This window comes from Mustela nivalis (assembly GCF_964662115.1).
Source record: "Mustela nivalis genome assembly, chromosome: 6".
In the NCBI taxonomy this organism is placed as follows: domain Eukaryota; kingdom Metazoa; phylum Chordata; class Mammalia; order Carnivora; family Mustelidae; genus Mustela; species Mustela nivalis.
This window is the reverse complement of record NC_139025.1, coordinates 83312182-83326194: the sequence shown is the minus strand read 5'-3', so window position 1 is coordinate 83326194 and position 14013 is coordinate 83312182. Positions and strand designations below refer to the sequence as shown.

At 39.6% G+C, this 14013-nt stretch overlaps 1 protein-coding gene across 5 annotated transcripts in view; it reads left to right on the top strand.

Annotated features, from left to right (window-relative positions):
• The window catches only part of TUBGCP4 (tubulin gamma complex component 4), a 38281-nt gene that overhangs the window by 1136 nt on the left and 23132 nt on the right, over positions 1-14013 (top strand). The window contains exons 2-6 of one of the 5 annotated variants that reach the window (XM_082735425.1): positions 3814-3942; positions 6729-6851; positions 7237-7290; positions 8493-8549; positions 11747-11826. In XM_082735425.1, the coding sequence (XP_082591551.1) occupies positions 3814-3942; positions 6729-6851; positions 7237-7290; positions 8493-8549; positions 11747-11826 (443 nt within the window). The remainder of the gene's footprint in view (positions 1-3813; positions 3943-6728; positions 6852-7236; positions 7291-8492; positions 8550-11746; positions 11827-14013) is intronic. The other 4 variants (XM_082735427.1, XM_082735426.1, XM_082735428.1 and 1 more) reach the window with 4 other exon arrangements.

Below are 14013 nucleotides of genomic sequence, written 5' to 3'. Positions count from 1 at the left end.
ATCTAGCTCACAAAGTAATGCCAATTCCAAACCAAGCAACATATTCTTAATTATAGAGAAAACTGGTGGCTACCTGAGGGGGAGGGACATGAGGGAATGGGTGAAATAGGTGATGGAGGTTAAGGGGTACACTTCTTGTGATGAACACTGGGTATTGTTGCCATATAGTAAGTGTTCAGATATTTATGGAAGAAAAAGACTTCTAAAAACAGAAAATATTGCATACTTTCTGCAGAGCATGTTTTTCACAATCAAATAAAGGGGGAAAATGTTATGAATGCCTAATACTGATAAAAATCATTTTATTATAATATTAAATATATGTACACATTAACCTAAATATAAACTCAAGCATATTGCTCTTTAAAAACTGTAAAACCAGGGGGGCCTGGGTGGCTCAGTGGGTTAAAGCCTCTGCCTTTGGCTTGGGTCATGATCCCAGGGTCCTGGGATCGAGCCCCACATCGGGCTCTCTGCTTGGCGGGGAGCCTGCTTCCTCCTCTCTCTTTCTGCCTGCCTCTCTGCCTATTTATGAGCTCTGTTAAATAAATAAATAAAATATTTAAAATAAATAAATAAAAACTGTAAAGCCAATTATTTGTTAAAAAATAAACAAAACTATCAAATGAATAAATTCAAAATAACATTAATGTATGGTTTCTCAACCTTGACACTATTGACATTGTACACTGGATAATTCTTTGTTGTGGGAGTGTGTCCTGCTTGTGCATTATAGGATGTTTAGCAGCACCCATGGCTTCTACCCACTAGATGTCAGTAGTACCCCCTGAATTGTGGCAATCAAAACTAATTCCAGACATTTACCAAATGGGGCAAAATTGCCTGATTGAGAACTGGTGATGTAATGTGACATATACTATTGTTTTGCTGAAACTAAATCTCCAACACTGAGTTTAATAATAGTTTGACTGCTACAGATCTCTGTTTTGACATCAGTAAGTCTGTGATAAAGAATGCCTGTTCAGGGACCCCTGGGTGGCTCAGTCTGTTAAGTGTCTGCCTTTGGCTCAGGAGGTGATCCCAGGGTTCTGGGATTGAGCCCCACATGGGGCTCCTTCCTTCATGGGGCGCCTGCTTCCCCTCTGTTTGCCTCTTCCTGTGCTTGTGTTGTCCCTGTCTGTCTCTCTCTTTCTGACAAATAAATAAATAAGAATGCCTATTCATTTAAGTGGGTTTTACCAAATGGTATCAATAACTTCAAAGTACTGTTTGCTGTTTCAGAATAACTAGATCTTGAACATTTCTAAAACTCTGCCAACAAAGCACTGCTCAAAATTCCAGTTAATGGGAATTATCACTTGATAACTGTGTAGAGCTGTCCTAATAATAAAAAATTGCTTTCATGTCTTGAGCACTTGCAGTGTGCATAGCTTTACGTGTATTAACATTTATCCCCACAATTACCATCTCCTACTTTCTAGATATCAAGACTGAGGCACAGAGAGTTATTATAATATGCCTAAGTTTTCATGCAAGTAAGCAGCAACTCAGGGATTTAAAACTGGCACTCTGACTCCAAATATGAATTTTGTTTGTTTGTTTGTTTGTTTCAAAGCCACAGGTAGGGCTTTATTGGGGGTATAGTTCCAGCTGAAGGGAGACACTGCACTAAACAGAGTAATTAGGTTGGCCTCCCAAAGACAGATTCTTTTTTTTTTTTTTTTAAGATTGTATTTATTTATTTGACACAGAGAGAGAGAGATCACAAGTAGGCAGAGAGGCAAGCAGAGAGAGAAGAGGAAGCTCCCCGATGAGCAGAGATCCCGATGTGAGACTCCATCCCAGAACCCTGACATCATGACTTGAGCCGCAGGCAGAGGCTTTAACCCACTGAGCCACCCAGATGCCCCCCAAAGACAGATTCTTAAGCACTGTGTTGTTAAGTTATTAACTTGAAGATATGGTTAGTGTTGTGTCATTAAAATATGCATGAAATGGATTCCTAAGGGGCTCCTGGGTGGCTCAGCCATTAAGCAGCTGCCTTCTGCTCAGGTCATGATACCAGGGTCCTGGGATGGAGCCCCACATTGAACTCCCTGCTCCGTGGGGAGCCTACTTCTCCCTCTCCCACTCCCCCTGCTTGTGTTCCCTCTCTCGCTATGTCTCTCTCTGTCAAATAAATAAATAAAATATTTTAAAAATGGATTCCTAAACGTATTATGGATTTGGTAACAGAAAAATTCTTCTTTGCTCCTATTTATTACATTTACTATTATGTAAAGATGACATCCACATCTGGGGATAGTAACTACATCTGATTTTGTTCACTATTTAATCTTGGGATATTAACACAGTGCCTGGGATAAGTAGGTATTGGTTAAATGATGGTTGATCCTCCAAAGAAGATATACACTGGCCAATAAGCAAATGAAAAGATTATCAGTATGACTGATTATTAGGGAAATGCAGATCAATGAGATAGCATTTTATACCCATTCAGAAAAAACAAAATGACAAGTGTAGGTGAGATCATGGAAAAATAAGAACCCTTGTACATTACTGGTGGGAGCAGAAGATGGTGCAACCCTTGTGGAAGATAATAGGGTGACTCTTCAAAAAAATTAAACATAGAACTACCAAATGATCTAGCAATTTCAATTTCAGGTACATATCCCAAAAAAGTTAAAGAAGAGACACAAATATGTATCGTATACAATACCCAGATATTTGTATACCCACGTTCATGGCAGTATTATTTGCTGTAACCAAAAGGTAAAAGTAACTCAAGCATCCCTTGGCAGATGAATTGGATAAACAAAATGCTGAGCAAATATACAGTCGAATATTTTTCAGTCTTAGGAAGGAAATTCAGATAACGCATGCTACAACATGGATCAACCTTGGAGACATCATATGAAGTGAAAAAGCCAGTCATCAAGGGACAAATATTGTATTTACACATATTTGAAGTACTTAGAATGGTCAAAATTATAGAGACAAGCAAGAGAAGGGTGGTTGCCAGGGGCTGGGGGGAGGGAGGAATGGGAAGTTACTGTTTATTGGATAGAGGGTTTCAGTTTGGGAAGATAAAAAAGTTCTGGAGTTAGATGGTGGTGAGGGAGGCCCAACGGTGTGAATGCATTTAATGCCACAGAACTGTACTTTTAAAGATAGCCAAAATGGTAACTTTTATGTATAGTTTACCACAGTATTAAAAAAAATGTGAATGAGTACATTCTCCTACTTCATTGTACTCGATGTGCTACGAAACCTTTATATAGCACAGTAGGTTATTATTTGGCCTTCCTTTCAATTAAAATAATACCCAATGAAATGAAATACCAAATACAAATGAAAATATGGACACTACATTTATATGTCCAGTTATAAGGTGCTTTTATAGATTATAGTATGTTATATTAATTTTACATTTTTATGGAAATGAAAATAAAATTTAAAATTTAGTAGAGAATTTGTAAATCTTAAGAATATGTCTGAGAAACCTCTAGAGTGCAGATCCCGGTTTGAGCAGTAGGGCTAAAGAGACTTTGTTGAGCAGTAACGCTAAAGAGACTTTGTTGAAATTGGGTAAAAAACTCCTAGCCACCTGTGGGGAGGTTGGCTTGTTTTTAATGTGCAACACTTGGTAGTGTTTGAATTCTTTACCTCGTGTTACCAACTATTTCAATAAACCTAATTAGGTCAGGGATGGGGAGCAACACCTTTGTAGCACTTTGGAATTTACCAAACTTAAATGGGCATCTTGAGAACGGGAGTGATTCATAGTATGAAGCATTTGAAGCACCTCGAGATATGTGGGCATCAGTGTTTTTAGCTTGTCCTCTTCTGCAGGTGTCACAGGACTTCCCATTTCTCCATCCCAGTGAAACCAGCGTCCTGAATCGCCTTTGCCGGCTGGGCACAGACTACATTCGCTTCACCGAGTTCATTGAACAGTACACGGGCCATGTGCAGCAACAGGTAGGCTGCCGGTCCCAGGGATTGGACACCCCCAGAGGTCAGGAGCCATGTCAGGCTTTGAGTAAATCCATTGATAATTGATATGAAATGAGTCTTAAGATGTTATGAATTTCTTATCATTGGAATTATTCAAGTGAGGGCCAGATAACTAGCTCAAACAAGGGGAAAAATATACACAGGGACAAATCTAGGCAGATTGGTGTAAGAGAAAATATGCTTTGCCTGAGTTTTAGGAGACCTGAGTTAAAGTAGTTTGAGCTGGACCAGAATTCCAATTCCAGCAGTAAAAACATAAAGCATCATTTCAGATCTTTTTGCTTCTAACTTCCTTAGTCACATTAAGCCAATCAACCAAGCTCTTTGGGCTTCATTTTTCTTATTTGAAAATAAAAGAGTTAAATCAGAGAAGGTGCTTGGCATGTAGCAAGCACTTAAATAGTATCCATTAATATGAGTTAATTGGAAGTGTATATGTTAATTGTGATTAATGGTGTAGAGGTCAATGATTTGTGTCCTGCTCTATCACTTACCGGCCATAGACTGCTTGGCAATAACCTAATGCTCAGTAACTTTGGCTCAGTTCACTTATCTATAAAGTAGGGGTAATAAGTGTACGTATTTCACAGAGTTGTAAGGATTAAACAAGGTAATTCATGCAAAGTGCCTGGCACATAGTAAGCACTCATATTTTTTTAAAGAGAAATTTTAAAATTCCCTTTCGTTTTTAGCAGTTTGTAATTCTGTCTGTGGTAAATAAAAAGATTACACAATTGTGTGACTGTGGTTCAGTGATGACTGTTGCCCAGTTGAAACAATGATTCTGGTTGGGGAGAAAGGTGGGGATTTCTAGAAAGGAAAAGGAAGGATTCCTGGAATAATGCAATCAGTAACCTCTCTTATATAAATTGGTTGTCAGGCCTTTGGTGCTCATCTGTGGGGCAGAAGAGTTGGAGAATAATGCGTTATATTTTCCTTTCTGGGACAGGGATTCTGATTCTCTCAAAAGTATTTTATTGGAAATGCGTAAGCTAAATGTGAGCTTAAAATCTAATCAATGCCATTTTGCTATAAAATCATATTAATGAGGGCACATGAATTATCAGAGTTGGAACCTATATATATAGATAGATAGATAGATGAAAAGGCCTCTAGTTTTAATTTCCTAAGTAACACTTAAAAGAGAAAAAGCTGTTCTGTATTCCTGTGACTATATGGATTTTATCTTATATAATAAGTGAATTCCTACTTTCCCAAATTCTAAAGATAGCTGTAGTGCCTCTTTTTTTGGAACAGTAAAAAGTATACTTAATTTCTCTTTCATTTCGTGATAAATGAAGACGTTTAGTTCTCTGGAATGACAGAAGATCAAAACAAAATTGGCTGGTTGCAAGCCCATCTGGTCTATTTCACCCTATACCCATGCCAGTCTTATTATAGCTGTGAACCTTTATCTCCAGGAACTGCTAGTACCTTTTGCAGCATCCTCTGACTATACCAGGCCTCATGACCCCTGAAGCTGAGCTTCCTACCCTGTTTGTTGTGGTGTCCTGTGATTGTATCTGCTGCTACCAGACCCTGATCACCAAGTCAGAAGAACTTAGCCCAAGGGGCTGGTCATCGTGGCCTCTAGTCAGCTCCCTCTGTAATTCCCCGTGTAAAATACAGAAGAGGCTCTTCGGAAAAAATTGCAGGTCTCCTGAAAGACAGCCATATTCGCAAGTAGGCTCTTGGTGAGGGTCTTACCACGCCTCATGTTGACGATCAGATTCGTGCTCCTGATGAGTTACCAGGCCAGGCGGGAGAAGGGATGTTAGAAGGACGATTGAGGTCATTTTATTTATTCAGTAAATATTTACCCTGTGTTCAAAGAACTGTGCTAGAAGCTGAAATACAAAGATGAATAAAGTGCGTGTCCTTCCATCACAAAGCTCTTGGTCTAGAGAAGGGGGCATATAAACCAAAGTACAGTTCCAGCACTACACAGAGATGCTCTGAAAGCAACAATGTGGGGGTGATTCGTTTCCTCGGGAGAGTTAGGAAGGGCTCTGAGAAAAGAGGTGCTTGAGTTGGGTCCTGTAGGAAGAGTAGGTATTTGTCACAAAGATGAGTACACTGTTATAAGTGGAACACATCCAGATTCATGGGGGTGAGAAATAGAAGCAAGGCACATTTGGTGAACTGTGGGTAGTTTGGAAATGAGAATGTGAAGTTGGAAGCAGTAAAAGATAATTTTAGAGAGATAGTTAGGGGTGCGAATGTAGAAGCCACTGTATGCCATGCAGAGGAGTTGAGGTATTATTTTGGGGCAATGGGAAGCCACCATTTAAGCTGGAAGTTATAAGGTTAGTTGTAGAAAAATCTCCTCTGACAATATGAGGTAGTACCTGGTTGTTTATTTTAGAGAGGCAGAGAGAGAGAGAGAAAAGGGGAGGGGAAGAAAAAGAATCTTAAGGAGGCTCCATGCTGAGCACAGAGCCCCATGTGGAGGCTCCATCTCACGACCCTGAGATCATGACCTGAGCCGAAATCAAGAGTCAGATGCTTAATTGACTGAGCCACCCAGGTGCCCCCTACCTGAATGTAACATCTAGGCTGCATGGGAAATTAAAATATCACATTTTAAAAGGTAAAAACTCAAAATCTCTCTCTCTAGTTGGTTTTTTCTCTCACTGAAGCACGGCTTTGCTACGGAATCAAGCAAAAACAGTAACACTAACAAAAGATAATGTTTTCCTCAGGTTTTAGAGTATAAGACATGAGGCTGAGTTCTCTGTGTTTGATTTCAGGATCACCATCCATCTCAGCAGGGCCAAGGTGGGTTACATGGAATCTACCTAAGGGCCTTCTGCACGGGGCTGGATTCCGTTTTGCAGCCTTATCGCCAAGCACTGCTTGATTTGGAACAAGAGGTGAGAGAGTAGATATGGGAAAGGCGTCTCTGGGACAGTTGCTTAGGGCATGTTCTTGAATTTGAAATACCCTTTAATGTGGTCAGGTAGTTAAGAGAGAGCTATTTTCTGCATGGCTGCAGCGTACAATATAATTTGTGATTGCCCAAGCCACAGTCAAAGTGGCATGCAGATCATGGCAAAGGTTCTTGAGTGAGTTTATCAGAACCCTGTCTTTGTTTTTTTTGGTCACCTGAAAAATCAGAATTAATACTCTACGAACTATCAATTCTCCATAACCTAAAACTAACACGGTGCCCATTCTCAGATTCCTACCTAGTTTTCAAAGATCAAATAGATTGAGATGTTTTATATGGAGCCTTAATCACAGTGGTTTTTGTTGCAGTTCCTGGCTGACCCCCATCTTTCCATATCACATGTCAATTACTCCTTGGATCAGGTATGCTGCCCAAATAATAAAATACCTTAGGATCTGTTGATAACTGTTAGAATAATCTAACTTAAGAGGTGGCTGGCTGGCTCAGTTGGTGGAGCATGTGACTGTTGATACCAGGGTTGTGAGTTTGAGCCCCATGTTCGCTGGAGAGATTACTTTAAAAATCTTTAAAATAAGTGAAGAAGGGGCACCTGGGTGGCTCAGCAGGTTAAAGCCTCTGCCTTCAGCTCAGGTCATGATTTCAGGGTCCTGGGATCGAGCCCCACATCGGGCTCTCTGCTCAGCAGGGAGCCTGCTTCCCCCCCCCCCTCTCTGCCTGCCTCTCTGCCTACTTGTGATCTCTGTCTGTCAAATAAATAAAATCTTTAAAAAAAATAAATAAAGAAGTCCCTTTAAATTTTAAGACAGTTTGGTGGTAGGACGCCTGGGTGGCTCAGTGGGTTAAAGCCTCTGCCTTCGGCTCAGGTCATGATCCCAGGGTCCTAGCATCGAGTCCCGCATCGGGCTCTCTCGATGTCAATCTCTCTCTCTGTCAAATAAATAAATAAAATCTTTTTTTTTTTTTTAAGTGAAGAATTAAAAAAAAAAAAAAAAAAGAGGGGCACCTGGGTGGGTCAATCATTTAAGCATCTGACTCTTGATTTTGGCTCAGGTCATGATCTTAGAGTGGTGAGATCAAGCCCCGTGTCAGGCTCTGTGCTGGGCATGCGGCCTGCTTATAATTCTCTCTCTCTCTCTCTCTCTCTCTCTCCCCGTCTGCCCACCCCCTCTCTCTAAAAAAATTTTAAAAATTATAATTAAACCTATTTTTAAAAAGAAGAACTTAAGACATTATTTTTTGAGCACATTTTTCCTTCTGGATTCAGAGCCCGGCATTTTATATTTTGTGTACTTTCTGAGATCAGAACTGTTTAGAAAGCTCCAAATTTTAGTAAAAATCTAGTGTCTGATATTAATGCTCTGTGTTGACTTCAATATTAACAGTTATACTAGCCTTAGAAATAGAAACTGCTTCTGTCATTCTCCCTCTGCAGCCAAACCCATATCGAATTGCCTTAGGATACTGGATCTTGGCTGTTCTGTGGTATTGCCGTATTGCCGTCTTTGTGTTAAGTGGGACTATTTAGAATCAAAAGCATTTCCTGAGTCATTTTTTCCCCCTTATATTTGATTATGTGCCCTCCTAATTTTTCTGTCATTTGCAGTTCCAGCTCCTTTTTCCCTCTGTAATGGTCGTGGTAGAACAAATTAAAAGTCAAAAGGTGAGAACTTTACTTTTTTCCTTTGCTGTGGTAAGCACCAAGGATGTATTCATAATAAATTTTGCCTTACATTCTTTCTTGAGGACCCTAGTTTTTAGTAGTTTTCATTTATTTATTCATTATTTTAATAATATTTGCTTGGATATCATGCTAAATGTCAGAAATACAAAAAAGAAGTTATGACACTGCCCTTAAGCACCTCCTGATCTGAAGATGGGGCTGATGTTAATAGATGTACCCCAGAATACTGGTGGGTAAAAGCAAAATGATATGGATGGTATTGGGAGGTGAGAGTGTTTTACATTAAGGATTTAGACGTTTTGGATATGGGGATGCCTGGGTGGCTCAGTAGGTCAGGCATCTGCCTTCAGCTCATGTCGTCATCTCAGGGTCCTGGGATGAGCCCCATGTCGTCGTGCTCCCCATCCAGTTGGGAGTCTGTTCTCCCTCTGCCCCTCCCTCTGGCTCATGCTTTCTCTCTCAAATAAATACAATCTTTAAGAATAATTGTTGGATATGGATCTTGGGAAGTGGAAAGTTCATCTTTAGAAAGAATAATAGATTTATGATTAAATCTATATCTGAGAATTAGATCATTGGTTGAAACCCAGATGCTTATTTTATTAAATATGTCTGTTCTTATCACAAGTTCTTATCATGTGCATTGAAAAGTGAGGGTCCCCAATAACAGGAGAATGCCTTTTCTGGGCAGAGGTAATAACTAAGGAAAAATTACTTTGAGATTTCACAGTAGAAGAATCTGCTAGTCTGTAACTGAATGAAAAAGGACAGATAGATTAAATATGTTTAGCTCATTTATGTTTTTAAGCTGTTATATTTGTGCCTTAGATTATTAGGAATCTTTACCTTGATAAATATAACTAATTAACCGGTTAATTTGCCAGCTTGCTTCTTCATTTTTTGTGCTGTGTGAATATAGATATTTCTGCTGTGCTGAGCTCATTCTGAGCCCCCAAAGCCAGTAGGGGAGGTGCTGTTTGGCCTTCAAAGCTGATTACCCTCATCAGATAACACTCAGCTTTTATTATGTACTTACTGTATACCAGACACTGCTAAGTGCTTCACATACTTGATCCCTTTCAGTCCTCTACGGGGTCAAGTAGGTTAGGGAATGTGCTTTGTGTCACACAGATGGTAGGAGATGGCAGAGTAGGAATCTAAACCCGGATATGTCTGGCGCAAAAGATTATGGTCTTAACCACTACACTAAACTCTCCTCCCAAGATAGAGGGGAACTTCTAGATAAGTAGAGCTACGGTAATGTTTCTGTGCTTAGCTGCACATCTCAGTTGACTTTCAGTTTCCACTGGCCACAGGAAGAAGATAGAAACTGAGTAGAGCGATTGCAGATGGGCAAATCTTCCTGCTTGTCCGGGTAGTGGTAGAGAAGCCAGTGTGCTCTGGCTCTAGAGAGTTAAAAAAAATTAGGTCTTAAGAACATGGATTGGGGGGAGAACAGGGATGATAGCCAGCACACATAAGGGATCCTTTTAGAGTGATGGAAATATTATAAAACTAGATTATAGCAATGATTGCACAACACTGTAAATTTAGTAAGCACCGTTGAATAGTATACTTAAAACGGATGAATTTTATGGTATATAAATTAAACCTCAATAAAGCAGTTTTAAAAAGAAAGCCAAAAAGGGGTGGCTTAGTGGGTTAAGCCTCTCTGCCTTTGGCTCAGGTCATGATCTCAGGTTCCTGGGATCAAACCCTGAATCCAGGTCTCTGCTCAGCAGGGAGCCTGCTTCCCTCTCTTTTTCTCTCTCTCTGCCTGCCTCTCTGCCTACTTGTGATCTCTCTGTCTGTCAAATAAATAAATAAATCTTTAAAACAAAAAAAAAAGCCAAAAGGACATAGAAGGAGAAAACAGATTTTTGGAAAATTTTGTTTTTATAAATAGTCTGAATTAGGCCTTCATCTGAAATAAAGAGCTTTCTTTACCTCTTAGCTTGGAATTTCAACTCTAAATGATTCTGGTTTCTCTAGTGCAAATAGTTCTCAAACTTCATTGTACATTAGAATCACTTGGAACCGAATGTTAGAACCAAATGGCTGGGCTCTACCCCAGACGCTGATTCATAAGGCTGGAGTTGGGCCCAACAATTTGCATTTCTTACAAACTCTCAGGTGCTGCTGCGGCTGCTGGTGGGCTGCTGCTGCTGCTGAGATACGGGTAGGTGGAGAGGAGTAGGGAGGGTTGAGGGTCCATACTTTTGAGAACAACTATTGTGATATTATGATCTATAATAAGAAATGTAGGTTAGGTCTCCATCCCCTTTCCGACACAGGGCTTCTAAAACGCTTGGAATTTCCTAAATGACAAGAATGACAAAGGTGTCTTGATAGTAGTAACAAACCCCTATCAACCACACTTGAGTCTATGTTCATAGGGTGACTTTTGGAAAGCGTATCTAAGGGTGGGCTGGTTGCCGGGAGAACCAACCATTTGATTGGAGGATTGAGGCTGCGTGCCCCTGACCTCTGGGGAGGAGAAAGGGGCAAGAGATTGAGTTCAGTTGCCAGTAGCTAGTGATTTAATCACCTGTGCCTATGTAATGACACCTCCGTAAAAACCCGGAAGGTTTGCTTTCAGAGAACTTGTGGGTTGATGAATCAGAACACTTTGTGCTTCACTGCTGGGCCCACACTCCACAGGGACAGAAACTCCTTTGTTTTGGAACTCACACTGTGCATCTCTTCAGCTGACTCTTGATTTTGTCTTTAGTATGTTTTTAATAAACAGGTAATCTAGTGAGTAAACGGGTTTTCTGAGTTCTATGAGCTGCGCTAGCAAATTAATGGAACCCAGGGAGAGGCTCGTGGGAACTTGTTATTTATCAGCCGGTCAGTCCTGGGCTTGAGACTGATGTCAGAGGCAGAGGACAGCCTTGTGGGACTGACCCCCTAACTTGTAGAATCTAATAATATTCTGGGTAGGTAGTGTCAGAATCGAGTTGACCTGTAGGACACCCAGCTGCTTCAAGATTTGCTTGGTGTTGTAGGGGAAACCGCCCCCGCCAAATACATTGGAGTCAGAATCAGAACTATACATAGATCTTTAGCTCCATTATCTGCTGGATTGTACCATCTGGATTGAATATAGAATATGAGTTTGTGCTACATGAACTATTAAAATGGAATTAAGTTTGACAAGTCTGTATTTTGCACAGATTCATGGTTGTCAGATCCTGGAAACGGTATACAAACACAGCTGTGGAGGTTTGCCTCCTGTTCGCAGTGCGCTAGAAAAGTAAGTCATGGCTTAACTGGGAATTGGGGGCGGGGGCGGGTGATCAAGTGACTTGACTTTGTACTTGTTTCATTTTCAGGTCATCTCAGGTTTTCCCCTGGGGAAAGTTATGACCAGGATAGAAAAGATCCATGAGATTTTCTGTGTAGAGCAGGATAGAAAAGCCTCCATGTATGATGGCTCGGAAACTGCATAAAGAGTGTTATGAAGTGTTGAGTATCAAAGCTAGGATCTAATTGCCTAGATAACCTTGAAGCAATGCTTTTTATCCTTATCATTATCCTTGAGAATTTCCATTACATGTGCAGGATAAAGAAGCTCTATCTAATCATGTGTATTTTGAGTAGCTGGTATTTCATATCAAGGGCCTTAAAAATGTTTATACTCTATAGTCCCATAATGCCACTCTTAAGAATTTTATCCTTACAGTTATTCGAAAGAAGAAAATAACCATATGTAGAAACATTCGTTGTAACAGTGTCCGTTCTATCAGGAAATTAGAAAATTACCAGTAGCCGGAAGGAAGCAAAATAGAGGTGTATTCACTTGATAGTCTATAAAATAAAATTAAAAATACTATATTATTGTTAGAATCCACCAAAGGAAATGTTCCAGAACATGCTTAATTCTGTTTAATTCTCTATCACAGGGCTTTTTTTTTTTTTCCTAATAAAAGAGCTGGGTTTTGATTATAGAAGATACATGCAAAGAGAAGAAATATTTTCTGATCTTTGAGATAAACAATTTAACTTCTGCTGTATATTTCCTTCTATGTAAATATATATAGTTTTATGCATGGAATATAAAATCTTGCATAGATCATGTGATAAGTGCATGTTTGTTATATATTTGCAGAGACCAAATTTTATAGACCAAATACTCAAATGTGCACAATGTAAATGGCCTCCCATTTGATTTTTTTAAAGAGGGATTCCATCCAGTTAGCTTACTATAAATAGCAGACTCAAGCTCATAGTTTCTTTTTTCCCAAATTATTTTGAAAATTTCCATGTCTACAAAAAGTTGAAAGAACAGTATAATAAACACCTATATATCCTTTAGCTTCACTAATTGTTAACATTTGACCCCATTTTTCTTTTTCCCCTCTATGTGGAGTATGAAATATATGCATGTAAGTATTTATAAATATACAAACACATACACAACACATTTTTTTACGGAATCATTTGAAAGGCCTATCAAATATTTCAGCTTTGTATCTCTTTAGAAAAAAGGCTTATCTAATCTCAGTTCTCTTAAGATAACCTTGATACCATATTACACCCAAAAAAGTTAACATTAACAGTGTATTATCCAGGATAAATCTGAATGTCTCCATCTGTCCACCACAAGTCCTTTCCCATGGTTCTTTGTACTCCCAGATGCGCAGTACGTGTTCTCACGTGGCATTTGGCAGTCACCTCATTTTAGTCCCCTTTAATTTGGAACAGTGCCTGTCCTTGCCTTTTTAATCTTTGGTGACAATTGACATTTTAAAAGTTTTGACTGGGGCGCCTGGGTGGCTGAGTGGTTAAGCCGCTGCCTTCGGCTCAGGTCATGATCTCAGGGTCCTGGGATCGAGTCCCGCATCGGGCTCTCTGCTCAGCAGGGAGCCTGCTTCCTCCTCTCTATCTCTCTCTGCCTGCCTCTCTGCCTACTTGTGATTTCTCTCTGTCAAATAAATAAATAAAAATCTTAAAAAAAATAAAATAAAATAAAAAAGTTTTGACTGGTTGTCTTATAAACTGTGACACGATCCGGATTTTTCTGATTATTTCCTGATACTTGGCAAGAACACTACATACCATAGGCCACATTATTTCTTGTTGCATCACATCAGAAGGCACAGAAAGTAAGTGTGTTCCATTTTTGGTTTTGTAAAAGCTTGATCACTTGGTTTAGTGTTTTCTGTCAGATCTTTCCACATTTTCCTTTGTAATTCATGTTATCTGGGAAGTGGTCCTTTGAAACCATGAGAATATCACCTTCTTCAACAACCTTTCTGCGTTTTGTTGGATTATCCTTCTTCAGGTATACCTGCTTCTCACAGAGTGAATCTATTCTCTCTGTGTGATTCCAACAAAAACAAATTTAATATTGTGTCAGCCAAAAAGACTCCTGTAAGCGCATTTAATTTTAATAAGAATCCTCAGTTTTGAAACTCACTTTACACAAAAGGTGGAAAGA